The sequence below is a fragment of the Lucilia sericata genome, unplaced genomic scaffold, assembly GCF_015586225.1.
Source record: "Lucilia sericata isolate MDLA Ls3-8-SP2 unplaced genomic scaffold, ASM1558622v1 Contig001109F_arrow, whole genome shotgun sequence".
NCBI lineage: Eukaryota > Metazoa > Arthropoda > Insecta > Diptera > Calliphoridae > Lucilia > Lucilia sericata.
In genome coordinates this window covers 128,450-152,712 of record NW_023995081.1, presented here as the reverse complement: position 1 = coordinate 152,712, position 24,263 = coordinate 128,450, and the positions used below count along the sequence as shown (strand labels likewise).

The 24,263-nt window shown below is 29.5% G+C and overlaps 1 protein-coding gene across 1 annotated transcript in view; it reads left to right on the top strand.

The window, feature by feature from the left end:
- The first annotated feature begins 897 nt into the window (after positions 1–897).
- Positions 898–24,263, top strand: part of LOC119610059 (putative transcription factor SOX-14) — a 32,109-nt gene continuing 8,743 nt past the window's right edge. Inside the window, exon 1 of the mRNA XM_037965137.1 lies at positions 898–2,618. Coding sequence (XP_037821065.1) covers positions 2,457–2,618 — 162 coding nt within the window. The 5' untranslated portion in view covers positions 898–2,456. The remainder of the gene's footprint in view (positions 2,619–24,263) is intronic.

Here is a 24,263-nt window from a genome sequence, read left to right as displayed (position 1 = left end):
TTTTAAAGAAAACTGAAAAAGACTTCCTGCTTAAAGTTTTCTTTTTTTTCGTAAAAAAAAAACTAAAGAAAAATTAACATTAACTTTGGTGGCTATTTATAAAACGCTTATAAAACATTTATTATTGGCTACTACAACTTAGAAACGTGTTTAAATTTATTTAAAAAAACAATAATTTATGACAAAAATAATAATAATAAAAGTGACATTACAGAAACCAGAAAAAAAACGTTAAGTTTTTTTTTAACAAAAAAATTTCATAAGAAGAAATAAAAAACGATTATTGAGTTTAATAATTTAATTTATTTAATAACAAACCAGAACGTGAGACTTTAATATAAATTACAAATAAAAAAAAAGTATTGAAATTAAAAACAACAACAACAAAAAATCGTGTGTAAAGAAATAAAAAAAAATAGTTTCCTATTCAAATAAAATAAATAACAAAATATATACATATGAACGTTATTTTTTTCTATATACTTGGTAATATATACATACATATATAAACTGCAAATGTACAGGTAGTACATAAAGCAACAATAACAACAACAATATTAGTAAAGTATTTGAGTAGAGAAAAAAAATATTATAAATAAATAAATACAAAAAAAAAATACAAAAATAGTAACATAGATTCACCTTGAAATCGTTTTGTGTTCACTTTGAAGTGCAGTTGACGTTTGGGAGCTTAGAAAGAAACAAAAACTACAACAAAAACCATATAAATAATATAACAACCATAAAAACATTATAAGCAAAACAGGAGGAATAGCAGAAATTAATAAATAAAACTACAAAACCAGTAGATTTGAAATTTTATATAAAAATCATTTTCAAATCTAACAGAAATTTAAAAAAAAACTACCTCATTTTGTATCTAGCTATAAAAATATATATAAAAAACAACAAAAACAATAAATATATGTATACATACAACAACTAAAAACTCATATATCAGCTGAATAAAAACAACAACAAAAACAAATTAACTGCATTAAACCAGGAAAAAAAGCATACAACACGAAAAAAAAACTCCTCTGGGTCTGACTAATCTTTTTTATGAATTACTCATACTTTTTTACATACAACTACCACAGCAACAACAACAACCAAAACGTTTAGTTTCAATACTCTACAACACTGCCAAGGAGACTTTTTTTTTAAATAAAAACAGTTGTTGGTGTTTTCTTACACACTCACTAGACTATTTTGCTAAATCGTCAAAAACACAAAATTTTTAAATAACGAAATCAGTTTTTTAACAACGTGTTGTCAACGTCTTTGAATGAGTGATTATGAATTTTGAACTACGAGACCTTAAAACCAACATTAACACAACAACAACAACAAGAAAGCAAAAATTTTTTCAAAATTTTTAAGAAAACTTGTTAAAGAAATTAAATTGAACATGATTTGTGAATCATTTGGTTTAAATGATTTTAAAGAAGACGTAGAGATTTAGTGGAGATACCAATAACAACAATAACGACAACAACAACAGCAGCAGCAGTGACAGCCGTAGCAACATCAACAACAACGGCTGAAATTACCATAAATCCCTATATGATCACGGATTTGGAACAATCTTTAATCGAGGAGTTAATCGAAGAAAATTTAATGAAATTATAGAGAAGACGAAGAACACGAACAAGAAGAATTTGAAAATAATACAATATAAGAGAACAGCAGCAGCAACAAACAACAGCAAGAAATAGTTAATGTTAAAGATATAATATTAACAGCAGCAGAAGAAGAGGCAAACGAAGACGAAGAAGAATTAATACGAAATTCTATACATATGAAGGAGTATTGCTACAACAACAGCAACAACAAGAAATAATACAATATAAAGAAAATTTAATAAAAGCAAAAACAACAACAACTACTACTACAGCAGCAAAAAAATTGAAAAAAAACTTTAGCAGCGACTGCGACAAATATTACTCATAACCAACTTACAGCTGGTGGTAACATATGTACAATAAAAACAACAAAACTAAATACAACAAAAACAGCAAGAACAGCAATAGCAGCAGCAACAGCGGCAGTAGTAGTAATAATAAAACTTGTAACACCAACAGCAACAACCATCACAATATATTTAATATTAACAGCAACAGTAACAGTAGTAATACAAGCAATAGCAGCAGTACCAGCAACATTAGTAACACAACTAATAACAGTAGTGTTAGTACGAATAGCATAGCAACAGTAACAGTAACAACAGCAGCAATAGCAATTTAATAAAAACCTCCTCTAATTTAATAAAAACGCTTAATGTCGATGATAAAATCAATATAAATTTTGAAAATAATTTAAATTTTATAAATTTTAATAAAAATTTTAACAACAACAGCAATAATAATAATAACAACAATAACAACAACACAAATATAATCAATCAAAATTTATATCAACATAACAACAACAAATCCACACAAATTTTAAATAAAATGGAACAACAATTGCAACAGCAACAACAACAACATCAACAGCAGCAATTACAAATGCAACATCAACAACAACAACAGCAGCAGCAGCAACAATCAAATGTTGTTTTCGGTTCAGAACGTGTTAATTTGAACTCAAGTACCCCGTATTCAGATGCCACACAAGTAAGTACAACCAACCATTCAACCAACCAACCAACCAACCATCCCTCCATCCAACCCACCATCATTCTTCCCTTCTTTTACACACTTTTTTTTTTTGCTTTTCTATATGAATTATTATTATTCTTGTTGTTGTATTTTCAATTTATTTCGATTTTTTTTTTCTTTAAAATACAACAGAAAATATGCAATATTTAAAAGAATTATATACAAAAATAATAACAACAACAACCATAATAAGAAAACCCCCCACACTTAATATACATTTTGTATATTTACATGCATATAAATGTGTTTGTATGTATTTTATTATAAACATTTGTTAAAAGTTTTTATGTATGTATTTACAGCATACAGCTGTTGTTAGCTAAATAGCCCTAGGTCAATTATGTTTTAAACTTTTTGCTTTACTCCTAACCTTTGACATTTAATGCGGGCTTTTTAGTTCTGTTTGAAAATCATTGAAAATTGGGTTCGATTTACGAACTATCGCCTTAACTCGAACTAGATTATATTGCTCAAATAAAGATCTAAACTCTTGTAGCAAAAAATGAAGAATATTTTTTATAATTAAAAATCGAAATAACTCGGAAAAGGTCCAAAAGTCGAAAGAAGTTGGAAAAATCTATATAAAAATATCAAAAAAAAAGATCTAAAAGTTTTTGAGCTCTAAGTACAATAAATTAAATTAAAATTTTTCTGTATAACAGTTCTTTTACGTAGGACATTTTCTGTATAACAGTTATTTTTAAAGAAAATTTTATGTATAACAGTTTTTTACGAAAATTATCAGAAAAAAGTTTTTGGGTTAAAAATTTCCCATATAACGTTTTCTTTAAAGAAAAGTATCCGTATAACAGTTGCTTTAAAGGAAATTTGGTGATAAAAGTTTTTCTATTAAAAATTTGTTGTATAACAGTTTTTTCCTAGAGAAAATTTTATGTGTAAAAGCTTTTTCTAAAGAAAATAAATGTATTAAAGGTTTGACATCAAAAATTATCTGTATAACAGTTTTTTTTATAAAGAATAACATTCGTATAAGAGTTTTTTATAAAGGAAATTAAGTAATAAAATGTTTTCTAATAATTCTATAAAGAAAAATGTCTGTATAACAGTTCTTTTCTGAAGAAAGTTTTGTGTATAAAAGCTTGTTCTAAAGAAAATAAAAATATTAAAGTTTTGGCACCAATTTCTAAGGAAAAGTATTCGTATAACAGTTTTTTTTTTTTCAGAAAAAAAAAATAAGTAATAAACATTTTTCTAGTGAAATTTTTTTGTATAACAGTTTTTCTATAAAAAAAATTGCCGGTATAACAGTTTTTTATGCATAAAGTTTTATGTGTTAAAGCCTGTTCTAAAGAAATTAAAAATATCAAAGGTTTGACATTAAAAATTATCTGTATAACAGTTTTTTTTCTAAAGAAAAGTACTCGCATAACAGCTTGTTTTTCTTCTTTTAATAAGAAAAATTTTATGTTTTTGTTTGTTTTTTTCTAAAGAAAATGAGTAGATAAAAGTTTTTGTGTAAAAAAATGTTCCGTATAACAGTTTTTCTACGGAAAGGTAAACGTATTACAGTTTTTTCTTAAGAAAATTAGGTTATACCAATAATTTTCTGTAAAATGGTTTATCACAAAGAAAATTGTATGTATAACAGTTTTTTTTTTGTGTCAAAAATGTTCCGTATAACAGTTTTTGAAAAGAAACTTATTAGTATAACAGTTTTATTCTTAAAAAAATTAGCTTATACAAAACTTTTCTGTAAAATAGTTTATCCCAAAGAAAATTTTATGTATAACAGTTTTTTTGTGTAAAATATGTTCCGTATAACAGTTTTTCTTAAGAAACTTATTAGTATAACAGCTTTTTTTCTTAAGAAATCAGATTATACAAAACATTTTCTATTAAACAGGTAAATCCAAAGAAAATTTTCTGTATAACAGTTTCTGTGTAAAAAATGTTCCGTATAACAGCTTTTCTAAAGAAAAGTATTAGTATAACAGTTTTCTTCTTAAGAAAATTTGCTTATAAAATCAGTGTTATGTAAAACAGTTTATTCCAAATAAAATTTTATGTATAACAGTTTTTTTGTGTAAAATATGTTCCGTATAACAGTTTTTCTAAAGAAAAGTATTCGTATAACAGTTTTCTTCTTAAGAAAATTTGCTTTTACAATAAATATTCTGTAAAACAGTTTATCTCAAAGAAAATTTTATGTATAACAGTTTTTTTTGCTTAAAAATTTTTCCGTATAACAGTTTTTTTAAAGAAAATTATTCGTATAACAGTTTTTTTCTTAAGAAAATTTGCTTTTACAAAAATTTTCTGTAAAACATTTTATCTCAAAGAAAATATTATGTATAACAGCTTTTTTTGGTGTAAAAAATGTTCTGTATAACAGTTTTTCTAAAGAAACGTATTCGTATAATACTTTTTCTTCTTAAGATATTAGTTTATTCAAAAAAATTTCTACAAAACTGTTTTTTCCAAAAACAAATTTTCTGTATAACAGTTTTTTTTAAGAAAATTTTCTGTATAACTATTTTTTTTCTCAAGAAAATGTTTTGTATAAAAGTTTTTTCTAAAGAAAATTAGTAGATAAAAGATTTTGTGTACAAAAATGATTCTATAAGCAAACGTTTTTGTATAACAGTTTTTTTTAATCTAAAGAAAATTAAAATCTCACGTATAACAGTTTTATTTGAAAAAAAACTTTATGTAAGTTTTGTTTCTATAAAACTCAAGAGATAAAAGTTTTTTTTTTGCCAAATATTTTCTGTATAACAGTTTTTTTTAAAGAAAATTATTCGTATAGCAGTTTAGCTGATAAAAGTTGTTCTATACATTTTAAGTATAACAACTTGCTGATAAGTTTTTTCACAAAATTTTTCTATATAACAGTTTTATTCGATTTCGAGTTTGATATTGCTATCAACTTGCATTTCTTTAGAAATATTTCCAAACAAAAAAACATAGAAATATCTACATCTATTACTAATTAGCTGACACTAGCTGTAACTTTACAATATTTTCTATATGTCTTGGTAAGTTTATAATAGCAGACATACACACTTTTTTTTATTCTTACACACAGTCATACGAAAAATCAACAAAAATAACAACAAAAAAATGCAAAAATAAATATATAAAATAATAAAGCGAACAACAACACTTTGGACACATAGATTTTTATTAGATATTGCGCGTCTCTACCCAATATACAGAAAAAAATACAAAAAAATATTTCTGTTTATTCATTCGCCTGTCAAGTGAATGAACTTTTTGTAAACTTTCGTTATGAACTCACTCACATTTGATTGAAAATCAATTCAAGGCAAATTTAAATAAATGTTAATGCACCTTTTTTTTTTTAAAAAATAAATAAAAATAATAATAAAACAAATAAATGCTCACACACATACACACTTAAAAATAATATTAAATAAATACAAAACTGTATAGTTAAATATTAAACCTTGTAAAACAAATTAAATCAAACAAACCTACATAAACACTCATTACAGTTCAGTTCAATTCAAGTTAACCTCACCCGCATGTGAATTTAACTGTTGAACGGTAGTTTTGTTTTTATTTTTAAACTATTGTCAATAAACTTTTGTTTATTTTTTATTTATTTATGAAACATTTTAAATTATTTAAATGTGTCTGACCGTTAAGAGTTTAATATTTTGGTTTATGTTATGTTTCAAGTTTATTTATGAGCATTTATTTAAAGAAATAATTTGATAGTTTGTTTATCTTTTTTATAAAGTTCATTATAGAGTTAAACTAGGTTTAAGGCTGTGTGTTTGGTAAGGGTTAAATTTTAATAGGTTTATTAACTTTTTATGAAACTATTATTTAAAATCTTTATTTAAACAATTTCAAATGTGTTTTAATATAACCATAACAACCTTGGGAGATTTAGCTCTCTTAAGGGTTAAAATTACCTGGTAAATTGAGGTTAAGTGGACAAATCCAACTTCCCTATTTTCCGCAAGCTTTAAACATGTTTATCCTCTTAAGCAATAAAAGAGAACAAGTTAATATTTTGTTCGAAAGACTAGACTGTAGACTAGACTATAGACTAGACTGTAGAGTAGACTATAGACTAGACTATAGACTAGACTATAGACTAGACTATAGACTAGACTATAGACTAGACTATAGACTAGACTATAGACTAGACTAAAGACAAGACTAAAGACTTGACTATAGACTAGACTATAGACTAGACTATAGACTAGACTATAGACTAGACTATAGACTAGACTATAGACTAGACTATAGACTAGACTATAGACTAGACTATAGACTAGACTATAGACTAGACTATAGACTAGACTAGACTAGACTAGACTATAGACTAGACTATAGACTAGACTATAGACTAGACTATAGACTAGACTATAGACTAGACTAAAGACTAGACTATAGACTAGACTATAGACTAGACTATAGACTAGACTATAGACTAGACTATAGACTAGACTAAAGACTAGAGTATAGAATAGACTATAGACTAGACTATAGACTAGACTATAGACTAGACTATAGACTAGACTATAGACTAGACTATAGACTAGACTATAGACTAGACTATAGACTAGACTATAGACTAGACTATAGACTAGACTATAGACTAGACTATAGACTAGACTATAGACTAGACTATAGACTAGACTATAGACTAGACTATAGACTAGACTATAGACTAGACTATAGACTAGACTATAGACTAGACTATAGACTAGACTATAGACTAGACTATAGACTAGACTATAGACTAGACTATAGACTAGACTATAGACTAGACTATAGACTAGACTATAGACTAGACTATAGACTAGACTATAGACTAGACTATAGACTAGACTATAGACTAGACTATAGACTAGACTGACTATAGACTAGACTATAGACTAGACTATAGACTAGAACTATAGACTAGACTATAGACTAGACTATAGGACTAGACTATAGACTAGACTATAGACTAGACTATAGACTAGACTATAGACTAGACTATAGACTAGACTATAGACTAGACTATAGACTAGGATATTTGTACCCAGAATATTCTATTTGATTCCTGTTTTTTAACAAACTTCAGACTTTCTAAATAAATAGTTTTTAATTAGTGTTTTTTACTTAATACAAACAACCTTCCTCAATGTTTATTGGGTTACACTAATGCACTGTGTGTCATACAATTTTGTACTATGAGCTGAATACAACTTCTGGTTGTTATTTGTTTAAAGCTTTTTTATTATTTCTATTTCTTATTTTTTCTTTCTCCTCTCTTACAATTTTATTTCATTTTGGAAGTTTTCAGTTTCTTTTAAACACAAATTAAGCAGAAATACTAAGAAAACTATAAAATACCCAGAGAGAATAAACTAAAAGGAGAATTTGCAAAGAAATAAAAATGGCAAAAGGGGCAAAACATACAAACACAGACAGACAGACGGACAATAAACATTAAAGCGAAAAGAACCCTGTCTTGTCTATGTCTGGGTCTGTGAATATTCAATAACCTCAACAGTGATGGCTTTAACTATTAAGACAACTTTAAAGTTGACATTTTTGTGGCAAATTTCTTGAATAACAACGTCCTGACTTGACTACCTCCACTAAGATGATTCACTTTTAAACATACGACACCATTAAACTTAAGTCTGTTCTCTAAAAAAAACTCATAGTGAATCAAAGATTTTTATTGGCTGTCCGATGTCTGTTTGTCAATAATTTTAGTTTTAATCTTTACAACAATATAACCAGAAAAAAAAAAAAAACAATAATAAAATAAACATATTATCATTTCATCACTGTGATTCATACATTTGAAAATCTATGCTTGTAAAATATTTGTAAAATGTTGTGAATAATAGTTAGAGGATAAATGAAGGTCTTAACCCTCAAATGTGTATTGACCATCAAATGTGTGACCTTTATATAAAGTTAATACAATTTAACAAAAAAAATTACTAATTTGTGGTAACAAGAGTTGAGGTTTTCCGTAAACAATTTCATTTTTTATATTCTTGGAGTTGAAAATTGCAAATAAATTAAATTAAAAAATTCTAAAAAGCAGGAAGGAAGTTTTATATAAAATGTAATAAATTTAGCAAAGGTTTTTTTTAATTAAAAAAAAGCTGTGTTCACATTAGCTAATATATCCTATTAGTTATAAATTTAAAATTACATAATTAATTATACAAACTAAGCTTTTACATAAGTATGTTTTAATGTCAGTCTTTGGCATAATTAATTCTAGAATTTCCATATAAATTTGTATGAATATTCTTTAATTAAGGTGCCTTGCCTGCAGTATGTCTGTTTGTCTGTCTGTCTGTCGTTTGTTAAAAACCTGCATATTGCTGACATACATTGTAATATTGATGATAATCGTTCAAAAAAAAATCACTTCCTGGTTTGATAAGACGTTTTTTCTTCCAACTTACTACGTATGATTAATTGATTTAAATAAAATCAAATGAAATTTATATTACATTTCATTGCATTACATTACAATACAAATTTTTTTCACATTTTTTTTTTAGAATTTTAATTAATATACTGGTGATATACATATATGTATATTTTTTATTGGCTTTTAGTATTTTTTTCCAGTTTATATTCACTATTAATCGTCGTGTGTAAACGTACATAGACTAATTGCGAATGGCCTTCATGCCTTAGACACATGTAGAGATTAAAATCTGTCTGCATTTGAGTTCAAATGCGACATCTGTTAGCAATTAAGTTGAGATGAACTTTCCCTTGTAATATGAAATGTCTTTTTGAAATATTAGTTTTTAGATCAGAACGATCTTTAAGTAGGTACTAGATCGTTAGGAGATTTGAAAGTCTAAGGCGTAGTATAGGAATGTTTTCTTTTTGTTTTAAATATCATTAGGGAAATGAATTTTAGAGGGCTAATAAATCAATTCATGATTAATCTTCCCGTTTTTGATTTAAATCAATTTAAATTGTGTAAATTAATAATTAACCCTTAGAACGTATTCATGGGTCATAATTGCTCAACTAAAGATTTGCTTTAAAAGCTAACCTTGCCCTAATTGTTTAATTAATTAACATTTAAAGCAAAAGGAAGAATTTCGAATTGTAAGCCCAGTTTTTGATGAAACATCACTCGACCCAAAATTATTTAGAAAACATCATATGATAAAACAAGTTATTGTTCTGTTGTCTTCTTAAGGATTTTTTAAACGTTCTAATGTATGGACAGTCACTGCAAGACCCTAAATATTTTGGAAATCCCTGCATAACCTAAATATTTTAGAATCCTCATAAAAACTAACTATATTTTCGCCTTTCTGTAAGTCGGTTCAGTTTGTAAATTAATATCAGTCTCTGCTTAGTACCTTGTTTGCATGCACCAGTAATCGCTCAATAGACATTAGACTTTATTTATTTCCGGATAAGATTCTTCCAATCTTGAATCTATATCCATGTAATAAATATATAGTCGGATATGACATACTACACCTGCATTGAGAAAGAGCAATTCTGACGGTCCTGGTATTGAAGTCTATTACAAAATCGTTATTAACTCGAAGTCTCTAACATTAAAATTGATTTTTGGAAGAGTCTTGTTTAAATTATGATCAAAACTCTAGAGTTTGTTACAGCAATTTTATTCTTAAACTAAATCATATCTGATTTTCTGAAGGAGGATCTAATATAGACTGATCCTCATAAATTTTTCTAAGATAAATGTTTTCTGTGGCCGCTCTTGAGTGTGGACCAGGGTCTAATTTGTGTGATGGTCGTGGCTTCGATTTCCACTAGAGACTTTGCTAAAGTAGAGCACAAAGAGCCCGATGTTGACCTAGAAGTATTTCTTTAGACCTGATGTCACATATATCCTCATTTTACACTAGTTAGAACTAACCAAAATTCCGAGGGAACAGTTGTATCCCCCATACAACTGTTGCCTCGGAATTTTGGTTTGTTTGGTCTAGTTTGTTTTTGGTCTAAAAGTAATATGTATCGAAAATTTTTACCTGTAGTACGACTTAATCGACTTTGAAATTTTAAAGTGGGAAAAAACCAAATTATGCTTTCCTTGATTTAGTTATTGATCCAGAAGAAGGTTGATATTGATCGGTCTTGTAACAACTAATTCAGTTCTAGTTCTAGTTCAGTTCTAGTTCAGTTCTAGTTCAGTTCTAGTTCAGTTCTAGTTCAGTTGTAGTTCAGTTCTAGTTCAGTTCTAGTTCAGTTCTAGTTCAGTTCTAGTTCTAGTTCTAGTTCAGTTCTAGTTCAGTTCTAGTCAGTTCTAGTTCAGTTCTAGTTCAGTTCTAGTTCAGTTCTAGTTCAGTTCTAGTTCAGTTCTAGTTCAGTTCTAGTTCAGTTCTAGTTCAGTTCTAGTTCAGTTCTAGTTCAGTTCTAGTTCAGTTCTAGTTCAGTTCTAGTTCAGTTCTAGTTCAGTTCTAGTTCAGTTCTAGTTCAGTTCTAGTTCAGTTCTAGTTCAGTTCTAGTTCAGTTCTAGTCAGTTCTAGTTCAGTTCTAGTTCAGTTCTAGTTCAGTTCTAGTTCAGTTCTAGTTCAGTTCTAGTTCAGTTCTAGTTCAGTTCTAGTTCTAGTTCAGTTCTAGTTCAGTTCTAGTTCAGTTCTAGTTCAGTTCTAGTTCAGTTCTAGTTCAGTTCTAGTTCAGTTCTAGTTCAGTTCTAGTTCAGTTCTAGTTCAGTTCTAGTTCAGTTCTAGTTCAGTTCTAGTTCAGTTCTAGTTCAGTTCTAGTTCAGTTCTAGTTCAGTTCTAGTTCAGTTCTAGTTCAGTTCTAGTTCAGTTCTAGTTCAGTTCTAGTTCAGTTCTAGTTCAGTTCTAGTTCAGTTCTAGTTCAGTCTAGTTCATTAGTTCATTCTTCAGTTCAAGTTCAGTGCTAGTTCAGTTCTTCAGTTCTGGCTTAAGGAAATTTTTATCTATCATCATATTTTCCCAGTTACAGTACATTACTTCCTCTTTTATATTTTAAAAATTATAAAATTTCAAAGTTTAAATTTTAAACCCTCATAGCTTTAAATATTGGAATTTAACTGACATTCACTTGTCTGCTCAAATATTTATTTACGCAAATTCTTTAAACAGCTGGGCAGCCGTTAGCAAATTGTGTAAATTCAACCCCGAGTTCATTTCTAAAGAGCAAAGAACTTTTAATAAAATGCTACTAGAAATACAAACACATTTTCCGCAAGTTTTATTACTTTAAAATTTATAAAAAAAAAATCTACAAATTTTGTTTCTCCCTAGAATTCCAATGAAAATGTCAAATGTTGTCAGTTCATTTCAAAATATAAAATAATGTTGAACCTTGTTTACGTTCATAATAAGGTTAATGATCTTCCAAAATTTTTGCCTTTAAAAAATTCTGGCTAATAAATCATTTTTTTCCGTTGAATATGTAAGAGAAAAATATTAAAAAAAATCCGAAACATGATGTCCCACCCCCAAAAATAAAAATCCGACGATGAGTTTTGTTTTTCCTTTGTGTGTAATCTTTTCAAGTTGTCCTAGGTTTAAATGCAAGTGTCATTGGCCTCCTGTACAAAAAAAAACACTTTGTATACAGAACCTTGGAGTGAATGTTTTATTGTTTTTTTTTTCTGTTTTACGTTGTTGTTGCTGTATTTTCGTTTAATTTTCTAAAGAGATTTTGTTGTTATTGTTGCTATTAAACAAATAATTGCATTTTATTAACACAATTTGATTGTAACTACAAAAAAAAGCAAAAACAAAAATACCAGTGCAAATAATAAATAATAATAAAATATGACAGAGAATTGGACAAACAGACCTTTTACACATGTGTCGTCGTTGGTTTATAAGAGTTTGGAGACTATATATTTTTTTGTAAATTTTTTATTAATAATTAGGTAATTTACTTTATAAACAATAATAACTTGACAACAACAGCAATGCCCCTGGCAAGTGGCAAACAGTACCAACAACAACAGCAGCAGCAGAGTATTAATAAATAAATTAATTTCACAATCCTCTATTAAAACGTAAAATATTGTCAGTTCAAAAACCTTTTGGCGAAATTATAAAAAAAAACCAAAAACAAAAATAAAATATACTAAAAATGGAATTGTCAAATAATAATTTTGGGAATTTTCTGCTGTTACATCCACATTTAAGTATAAATACGTAAGAGTAGACTGAAAAAAAGGTCAAAATCCTACAAAAGGTTAATATGTTTTTAACCCCACAACTGTCCAAAAAAACAATAACAACAACAGAACAACAACCATAATGGCAATAACATTTAATAGCACATCCCCCATTAATGGATGCCTCAACAATATACTCGTCGTCGTCGACGTAGTCACGAATACAAACAGAACCATGAATGAACCCATCTTAATTTAGATTTCTTGAACAGTATTGTAACGCCAACGACTACAACAATAATAATAAAATACATGCACTTTTTTACACAACTAAACCCTGTAGTTCGCGGCGACTGTTAAAAATTGACCACTTCAGCCATACTTCACTACTAGTGGTGGTGGGTTAAAATTTACTACTTTATTGTTTATTGACTTTTCTATTGCCTAGTCCATGGACTAGTATATAGGACACTTTATAAACTAGTCTATGGGTTATTCTATGTACTAGTCTATGGATTAGTCTATGTACTAGTTTATGGATCAATAAATCAACTAGTATATTGCCTATTCTTTGGACTAGTTTATGGACTTGTCAAGGACTGGTATATTGACTAGTCTATCAACTAGTTTATTGACTACTTTATGGTCTAGTCGATTGACTAGTACATGGACTATCCTGAACTAGACTAGTATGTACCAGACTATTAACTAGTCTTTTGACTATACTTTATTAGTCCATGGTTTTTATATGGAGTAGTAGATTACATAGTCTATGGACTAGTCTGTAGATAAGTCTACGGACTAGTCTATAGATTATTCTTCTGACTAGTCTATGGATTAGTATATGGACTAGCATATGTTCTAGTATAAGATCTGTTCTATAGACAAGTCTATTCTTTGGCCCAGTCTATTTACTACTTTATGGACTAGTCTGTGATCTAGTCTATAGTCTAGTCTATAGTCTAGTCTATAGTCTAGTCTATAGTCTAGTCTATAGTCTAGTCTATAGTCTAGTCTATAGTCTAGTCTATAGTCTAGTCTATAGTCTAGTCTATAGTCTAGTCTATAGTCTAGTCTATAGTCTAGTCTATAGTCTAGTCTATAGTCTAGTCTATAGTCTAGTCTATAGTCTAGTCTAGTCTAGTCTAAGTCTAGTCTATAGTCTAGTCTATAGTCTAGTCTATAGTCTAGTCTATAGTCTAGTCTATAGTCTAGTCTATAGTCTAGTCTATAGTCTAGTCTATAGTCTAGTCTATAGTCTAGTCTATAGTCTAGTCTATAGTCTAGTCTATAGTCTAGTCTATAGTCTAGTCTATAGTCTAGTCTATAGTCTAGTCTATAGTCTAGTCTATAGTCTAGTCTATAGTCTAGTCTATAGTCTAGTCTATAGTCTAGTCTATAGTCTAGTCTATAGTCTAGTCTTAGTCTAGTCTATAGTCTAGTCTATAGTCTAGTCTATAGTCTAGTCTATAGTCTAGTCTATAGTCTAGTCTATAGTCTAGTCTATAGTCTAGTCTATAGTCTAGTCTATAGTCTAGTCTATAGTCTAGTCTATAGTCTAGTCTATAGTCTAGTCTATAGTCTAGTCTATAGTCTAGTCTATAGTCTAGTCTATAGTCTAGTCTATAGTCTAGTCTATAGTCTAGTCTATAGTCTAGTCTATAGTCTAGTCTATAGTCTAGTCTATAGTCTAGTCTATAGTCTAGTCTATAGTCTAGTCTATCTAGTCTATAGTCTAGTCTATAGTCTAGTCTATAGTCTAGTCTATAGTCTAGTCTATAGTCTAGTCTATAGTCTAGTCTATAGTCTAGTCTAGTCTAGTCTAGTCTATAGTCTAGTCTAGTCTAGTCTAGTCTATAGTCTAGTCTATAGTCTAGTCTATAGTCTAGTCTATAGTCTAGTCTATAGTCTAGTCTATAGTCTAGTCTATAGTTAGTCTATAGTCTAGTCTATAGTCTAGTCTATAGTCTAGTCTATAGTCTAGTCTATAGTCTAGTCTATAGTCTAGTCTATAGTCTAGTCTATAGTCTAGTCTATAATCTAGTCTATAGTCTAGTCTATAGTCTAGTCTATAATCTAGTCTATAGTCTAGTCTATAGTCTAGTCTATAGTCTAGTCTATAGTCTTGTCTATAGTCTAGTCTATAGTCTAGTCTATAGTCTTGTCTATAGTCTAGTCTATAGTCTAGTCTATAGTCTAGTCTATAGTCTAGTCTATAGTCTAGTCTATAGTCTAGTCTATAGTCTAGTATTTAGTCTAGTCTATAGTCTAGTCTATAGTCTAGTCTATAGTATAGGAATACATTGTAAGCCCCTAAAAACCGCTGGGCGGATACATGGATACGTTTTTGTTACGATATGAAAGCGAAATAAATAACAAATACAGACACAGACAGGGACAGACGAGCAGACAGACAGACATTACACCAGACGTGCATAAAATTCTCTTATACACTCGTGAAAAATATAAATAAGTTTTTGTTATTCCTTGTTGTTGTTATTGTTATTTTAGTAAACAATATTAAACAGTTTTATACCCTGTAAATTTACACAAAACGAAATACACACACATTACCACAAACTACTCTCTGGAATAGTAGAAATATTGAAATAGTTATATATAAAATCCATGTTTATGTTTTTTTATATGCTCCTTCTCGTTACACTGTGCCCATTGCTGTGCTGCTTTCGTTTGCAGCAAAGAACTCTAGTAATACTTTTAATATTTTTAATACAGATGCCGTTCGCCTGAACGTAGGAAAGTTAACGACCCTTTGCAAGGCCGTAGAATCTGTTTTTTTTTTACTTGTTTCTTCTTTTTTTTCATAAAATTTATTTTGTTTTTTCGGAATCTCTCTACTTTGATAAATTTAATCATGCGCCACTCTGCACACCTCAAGTGTGGGTACGACGACGTTTGCTGTTGTGGTTGTAATTGTGGGCAGAGGTTTAAAGGTTTTAAAACTAGATTTTTTCACTAAATAATAATTTAAATAAATTATAATTTAGTGAAATTTTAAAGGAAATCTCTTATTTAGGAAAAGATTTGCACCGATTTTTAATAGCTATGTATATACTCAAAATTATCTAGTTTGAAATTCTAAAGATTCTTATAAGATTCCATCCATCTGTCTGTTATAAATAAGGATATATTGTGGGACCACACTGAGGGAGCTAGAGGGTTGAACATCGGGTCATATTTGACCCTTGTGAAAATATGAATATCCTTAAAGGAAGAAACGATCGATACATATACAACTCATGCTTTGATGTTGGTTAAATAAGATTCGACTCAGCTCAAAACAACTCTTTTACTTTTCAATACTAACGAAGTTCTATAAAATCTGTTGATTCATAATTTTTCCAAGAATTTACAATTAATTCTTTTAAATAACTGTTAGAGTTTTTTATGCAGTATGTATTTGTGGTTAGAGTTGGAATAAAAAATAACTGCGTATCTTTTTGAGTAGATGAGTGAGTGTCGGAATATCGGAACAAGTGAGTATGTGTGTGTTTCACTTATATAGTCTGGAAGTTCTTTGAATTTGGTCTGTTGAAGTATTGGAGGATTTAAGTATATGTCGGTGTCTGTATCAGTGTCTGCACACACATATATATAGATATGTAGATACAAGATTTGGGAGTGTATTGTACAAGTAAATTGAACCGGTGTCTGAGTATTAGTCTATATAGGAATCAGGCTGGCAGGCAATTATATGACGACGATGGGAATAGTGAAGGCATTGGTTACATGTGATGGTGATGTTGAAGATAATAATGACGATGCGTATGAGCGACCTGCCTGAATGACTGACTGACTTACGTTTTGTTGTTGTTCTTCTTGTTGTTGTAAGTAACAGCTTAAAGGATGATTTTGAATCATGAAGATATTGTTGTTGTTGTTATTATTCTTGCTGCTTTTGATGATGATGATTGAATATTGTTTAGCACGATGAATTATATGGTTGAGTGACTGACTGATTCGTCGTTTTTGGTTCACTCTCGCCGCTTTAGCTTGATTTCGGTTTAGTTCAGTGGCTTGCTTGCCTGCCAGCCAGGCAGCTAGCTTGTGTGACTGACTGTATAGTCTTGCCTTGTTTCGGGTAAATGACTGTATAGAGCCATTGAACTCTTGAACCTTGATTACCGTTACCTGTTAAATACAGCAACAGAAATATACAAAAAAAAAAAAACACACACATCTGAAAAACGAATTCCCTAGTTACTAATGTTTTTTATATTTGTATAGCTGTTTTGTATTCAGTTTCAGTAGTTTTTTTTTTAATAGAATAAAACTTAAGTACGAAAAAAGATTTTAAGATACCCAAAAATACAATATTTAGTAATTTCTTTTCTAAGTTCTTTGGCCTTTGAAAAGAAAATCCTTTTTGAACTGTCTAAATGCACGGATATTAGTAATATTAGACTTTGACTACCTGTATGAATTTTTTGGGTTCATGTACTGAGGGATTTCGTTATTAAAGTGCATTGTATATAAATTTTTTTATAAGTGAATTTAATAGGATTAATATTTTATTATAAAATAATCCTACACATGTGCATTTAGTCATGGTTGTATTGAAATAAATGATTCCTATATATCTGTTTATATACACATTTATGTATATAATTTAAGGAACATCTTTTTCTATAATGTTTAACAACCTGATAAACTATGTACATATTGTATATAGCTGCAGATGTAAAGAATAATAAGTGATGATTGATTTTGGCATTAGACAGACACATTAGCTCCTCAAACGGATTAACATTACAATAAGCAATTCCTTAAAGTGATGCATTTATTGTCATAAACAAATGTTGCTGCAATATGTTTAGGACAACATGTTGCAGAAACTAATCAACTGCGAATATTTGCGGAAATGGATTTCAGCCCTCTAGCACTTATGCTCTATCGTATTTTAAAACAGACGGACATGGATCGTCTTAGAATCTAATAATGACCCAGATTTAGTCTAGTCTATAGTCTAGTCTATAGTCTAGTCTATAGTCTAGTCTATAGTCTAGTCTATAGTCTAGTCTATAGTCTAGTCTATAGTCTAGTCTATAGTCTAGTCTATAGTCTAGTCTATAGTCCTAGTCTATAGTCTAGTCTATAGTCTAGTCTATAGTCTAGTCTATAGTCGAGTCTATAGTCTAGTCTAGTCTAGTCTATAGTCTGTCTATAGTCTAGTCTATAGTCTAGTCTATAGTCAGTCTATAGTCTAGTCTATAGTCTAGTCTATAGTCTAGTCTATAGTCTAGTCTATAGTCTAGTCTATAGTCTAGTCTATAGTCTAGTCTATAGTCTAGTCTATAGTCTAGTCTATAGTCTAGTCTATAGTCTAGTCTATAGTCTAGTCTATAGTCTAGTCTATAGTCTAGTCTATAGTCTAGTCTATAGTCTAGTCTATAGTCTAGTCTATAGTCTAGTCTATAGTCTAGTCTATAGTCTAGTCTATAGTCTAGTCTATAGTCTAGTCTATAGTCTAGTCTATAGTCTAGTCTATAGTCTAGTCTATAGTAGTCTAGTCTAGTAGTCTAGTCTATAGTCTAGTCTATAGTCTAGTCTATAGTCTAGTCTATAGTCTAGTCTATAGTCTAGTCTATAGTCTAGTCTATAGTCTAGTCTATAGTCTAGTCTATAGTCTAGTCTATAGTCTAGGTCTATAGTCTAGTCTATAGTCTAGTCTATAGTCTAGTCTATAGTCTAGTCTAGTCTAGTCTATCAGTCTAGTCTATAGTCTAGTCTATAGTCTAGTCTATAGTCTAGTCTATAGTCTAGGTCTATAGTCCTAGTCTATAGTCTAGTCTAGTAGTCTAGTCTAAGGCTAGTCTGTCTATAGTGCTAGTCTCATAGTCTAGTCTATAGTCTAGTCTATAGTCTAGTCTATAGTCTAGTCTTATAGCGTCTAGGTCTATAGTCTAGTCTATAGTCTAGTCTATCGTCCTAGTCTATAGTAGTCTAGTCCGTATAGTCTAGTCTAGTCTATAGTCCTAGTCTAGGTCTATAGTCAGTCTATAGTCTAGTCTATAGGGCTAGTCCATAGTCTAGTCTATAGTCTAGTCTATAGTCTAGGTCTATAAGTCTAGTCTATAGTCTAGTCTATAGTCTAGTCTATAGTCTAGTCCTATAGTCCTAGTCCTATAGTCTAGTCTATAGTCTAGCTAGTCTAGTATGTCTCGTCCATAGTCTAGTCTAATAGTTCCATTCTATAGTCTAGTCTATAGTCTAGTCATATTCCTAGGTCTATAGTCTAGTCTATAGTCAAGTCTATAGGCTAGTAGTCTAGTCTATAGTCTATCTATTTGTCTAGTCTACAGTCTAGTCTATAGTCTAGTCTATATTCTAGTCTATAGTCTAGTCTATAGTCCAACTTTCGTCTAGTCTATATTCTAGTCTATAGTCTAGTCTATAGTCTAGTCTATAGTCTAGTCTATAGTCTAGTCTATAGTCTAGTCTATAGTCTAGTCTATAGTCTAGTATATAGTCTAGTCTATAATCTTGTCTATAGTCTTGTCTATGTCTAGTCTTTAGTCTAGTCTATAGCCTATTCTATACTCTTGTCTATAGTCTAGTATGGTCTAGACTCTAGTCTATAGTTTAGCCTATAGTCTAGTTTATAGTCTAGTTCATCGTATAGTCTAGCCTATATTATATTGTGTAGTCTTTAGTCTAATATTTAGTCTAGTCTATAAAGTATATATAGATGTAGGCTAACCTATAGTCTAGTCTATAGTATACTCTAAAGTCTAGCCTACAAGCTATACTCTAGTCTACAGTTATGTCTATATACTCTAGTCTACAATCTAGTCTATAGTCTATGATCTGGTTTTTAGTCTAGTCTTTAGACTAGTTTATATTGTAGTCTACAGTGAAAGAAAGTGATTACTGCAACATGTTTATAAAAAGCGTTTCTGCTACATGTTAATAAAAATGTTTCAGCAACATTTTTAAAGAGAAAAACTAGTTTAATTCTATATAGTAAAGGTGAACCGACGACATTGTAACACAACCCTTTACGATTTTAGTTAGATGAATCATTTCGTTTCTTTTTTAACTTGTTTAAAGTGTTTAATTTAACTGCTACTTAAATCTAATCTCATACTTAGCAACAATTTTGTCAAACTTCTTAATCCAAAAACAAGTAATTTTCCATTTGAAATATTCCCCATTTAAAAGTTGTTTAAACTTTGCCACCAAATAAAATCCTTGAAAGAGGAAGTAAACTAGATGTTACCTTCAAAAATAATATGCGAATAAAATGAAAATTAGTTGGCCGGCCTTACAACAGACATAATTAAAAGCCAAAAGTTTTACATACGTAGACAGGGCCAGTCAACATTAACGGCAACATTAACCTAAGCGGCGATTAAAAAGTAATTAACAGCTACAAGTAGGTTTTTTTCTAAAACTAACATTAAACATAAAGTTTAGAGAAAAAAGAAATAAAAATAGTGAATACAGTATTGTGCGAATAATAAGCAATTTGTCTTGATAAAGTAATTAAAGTTGGCAAATGTAGGGATGGGGGGATCTGAACCAAGTTTTGACAGTATGTGAGAGAACATAGAACTAAGGCGAATTAGATTTGAATTGATTGGCTCTTGAAGTTGTGACCAGTTTTGAAACACTTGGACAACTTGTAATAGAAGTAGAAAGTGAAGTTTCAAACTGTAAGTTACTATGAGACTTTGGTTTCTTATTATGAGAAAATGTGAACAATACTGTTGGTATGAGCAACTAATTTTATATCTAAAAAGACACCCTTAAGCATTTAAAATGATTTAAGCCAAAAAGATTTTAAACTTTAGATAAAATATTTTAATTTAAAAAATCAAAAAAAAAATCGTTTTTAAAATAAAATGTGCAGAGAATGACAATGTTTATTTAAAGAAATCGATTGTTTAAAAAACAACAAAAATCCTTTAAGACAGTTTTGTTAACCATTTTCTGCGTTGTAGATTTCTTTTGCTGCTGCTGGTAGTGGTAGTGGTGAGACTTGTTTTTTTCACTGTGGATGCAGTTCTTCTTCTGCCTCTTACTTTTTGTTCTTCATAGTTCTTGTTTAACTCCTCTCCAATGCTGGTCTGGCCCATCATCATCCGTCACGTCATTCGAAGTGTAGAATCAGTTTATTTTGCTTGTATGTTGTTGTTATTGTTTTGAATACAATTTGTTGCTGTGTTGTTGTTGTTGTTTGTTTATATACATTACGTATATACAATTTATTTTTAAGGTATTTAAACTTTTTCAAGGCTGTTGATAATATTTCTTGCCATTTTTTTATATATATTTTTTTATAAATATATGTATTTTGTTGTTGTTGTTTTTGCTGTTATTATATTTTGTTTCTAGTTGTGTTTATTATTTATCTTGATATTTAAGGTACGAGTAGAATTTTTTAAATTTTGTTTTAAATAAAATTATTTATTTCTATTTTACCTCTTGCTCTCTCTCTCTCTGGGCTATTTTTGCACTCTGCCTGTTATAGAACGGTCTGCTTTAAATTTTAATATAATTAATAATAATAATAATAAAAATTATAAAAACAAAACTGAAATATTATAAAAATATTAACACAGGCTACAAAAACAAACTCAAAAATACAAACATTTTAGGGTTATTGACACTTTTGTGTATTTCACCATATAATTTTATTTAATTCATCTTTGCAGTTTTTTTCTTATTGTTGTTGTTGTTTTAAATGAGTGTTAATTTAATTGAGATGTGAGCGTATGAGTGAGAATGTTTCTGTTATAGTTAAAAATTTATAAAAAAGAGTATAAAATTGCTTTAATTTTAGTAATTGTATGGGTGTAAAATGACGTCACTTCCTAAAACCAATTAAATATGTTAACATCAATCATTAAAACAAGAAATTTCAAAAACAACAACAACATTTAAAAGAATCTTATATAAATAAATTATAAACTGGGAGGAGGCCAACGCCATAAAATTAAACTGTAAGTCGCTGTCTTAAACCAATTTAATCCCGGCCTCTTGGCCTTCCACTCCTTTTTTGACATCCCCGCTTTCCTCACACGCATTCGTTTACACGCACACTCACTCACTCATTCTGTCACCGGTTCTGAGTGTGTCGATGAATGAAATTTTTTTTTAAATACACACTTCAAATTATGGTAATTTTTTCGTTTTTAATTTTGTTTTTTTCGTTATAAAAAAGTTAAAAATAATTTAAATGTTTTTGTTGTTGTTATTGTTAATTTGTGACTGCATGTTGTACAACAAACCATACTTTTGTTGTTAATGACAAACCAGAAATGTCATTCATGTAGTTACAGATGGACTTGTATTTCGTTTTTTTCGACTCATTAAGCGATACTCTGATCATTTGTGTAATCATCATCAGCTAAATATCGCGGTTTTTATACCCTTCGGCTTCTTAAGCTGGATACATATAAGATTGTCATTCCGTTTGTCATTTCTATAAGAATTTTGTCACCCTAATCATTTACTATTGGACTGTCATAACTATAAGCCCCCCGGGCATGTTTCCTTGATGACAGATATCATCTTGGTGTATTGCAATCCGGGGGTAGATAGGTGCTACCAATACCTCTAGTCGGCCGGGACTATAAATTGGTGTTTACTGCCTGGCCTAGTCCTTGCATAAATTGGAAAAAGGTCTAACCAGAGAACCACATAATCTGGTACTACGGGTGGTCAGTTGCCGTAGGACTTTGTCCTGGCTGGTCAGTTGGTTGAGGTTCCTTCGGTCTTTGGTGCTAATCGAACCAACTACCTTTGGACTGATAGGCAAGAACAATAACAACTTACCTACCGTAGGTACGTAAGTTTAGGTTTTCAACCTCTCTTTAAACTGCAACTCTGCAGGGTATATCAAAATTCACCCTTTACCAACTTCAAACTTACATTACTCATCCTTAATATTCAGTTACTTTTTTTTTTTTGATAATAAATGAAAATTTCTTTTTAAAATTTCGTAACTGTGTAAAATTTTACTTAAATTATACAACAATAACAACAACAGCATCATATATTTTATATTAAAACCGTTACAAATTCGTACACATAAACAAAACAAAAATTTAAACAAGATTTATGTTTTAATGACAAATTCCGTTTTTATTCAAATAATTCTTGAGATTTTTATTCTTAATTTCTTGTTTCATTGGAAACAAGATTTTTAAACAATCATTATGAAATTAACCGTGTTTTTATAAGGTGGGTTGTTGTTGGTGTCTAACCGATGTTTGATTTGTATGCAATATGCTATAATAAATATTGATATGTTTTAATGCATCATTTAGTTTTAAATTTAAAGATATTTTCAAATGAAAGTTTAACGTTTAAAAGAAATAAATTAATAAGATTTTTGAGATAAAATAAAGTTTTCTGCAGAATATTCCTGAGGAAGCAAAATTAACATTCCTAATTGAATATAGGTCAATCCTAAGAAATTACTTTATTTGCTTCAAAATAAGAAATTAATGCTCCAAATATATATACAAAATATGCAGCTTAGGACAGCATATGTCCTATTAAAAGCAATATTATTATAGTTCTAACGGTTTGGTTATTTCCACAATTAAATAAAGAATATAAATTACAGATAGCAATGTCGTTTTAGCAATGATCGACTGTCTATTTCTTTAGGTCGAATCTTCTGAACGCTACAGATTTCACGGTATCCAAATTTTGTAATATTCTATTCGTCATGTTTCTAGAAATTTCCTATATAAAAGCTTATCTTATCTGCTTATCAGTTGTAATCAATTTTCTGAAGACGCTTAATGACTTCGGGAACTAACTCTTAGATTATTCCATTTCGATAGATTTTGTTTATAAAAGCAGCAAAATCGGTCCTTATGATGTGGATTCCAAAAAAAAATATTTTGCCATATTTTTAGCCTCCGGTAGGTAAGTGTTCTAGCATGGTAGACCGGAAGCCGAGTATTCGATTCCCACCTGAGACTTTAGTAAAGCGCACAACAGGTCCGGTTGAAGCCTAAAGGTATTTCTTCGGATTCGAAAATGTCCATGTTTTTAATTTAGCTCTGGTTGGGTCTAACGGTTTTGCATTTGTCAGATTAACTACCTCAAGTTCCAGTTCCTTTGATAACAATTTCATTCCGCCGATTATTTCCGAGTGCTCTGGTGAAGTTCCCTCTCCTTTTATAGCAATTATATTCGCTCTTTCATTGTGATTATTCCCGAGTGCCGTAGTAGTGATTAAGTGATTGAAAAGTTGGAAGTAAAGTTAGTTAGTTAGGTAGTTAGTTAGTTAGTTAGTTAGTTAGTTAGTTAGTTAGTTAGTTAGTTAGTTAGTTAGTTAGTTAGTAGTTAGTTAGTTAGTTAGTTAGTTAGTAGTTAGTAGTTAGTTAGTTAGTTAGTTAGTTAGTTAGTTAGTTAGTTAGTTAGTTAGTTAGTAGTAGTTGTTAGTTAGTTAGTTAGTTAGTAGTTAGTTAGTTAGTAGTTAGTTAGTTAGTTAGTTAGTTAGCTAGTTAGTTAGTTAGTTAGTTAGTTAG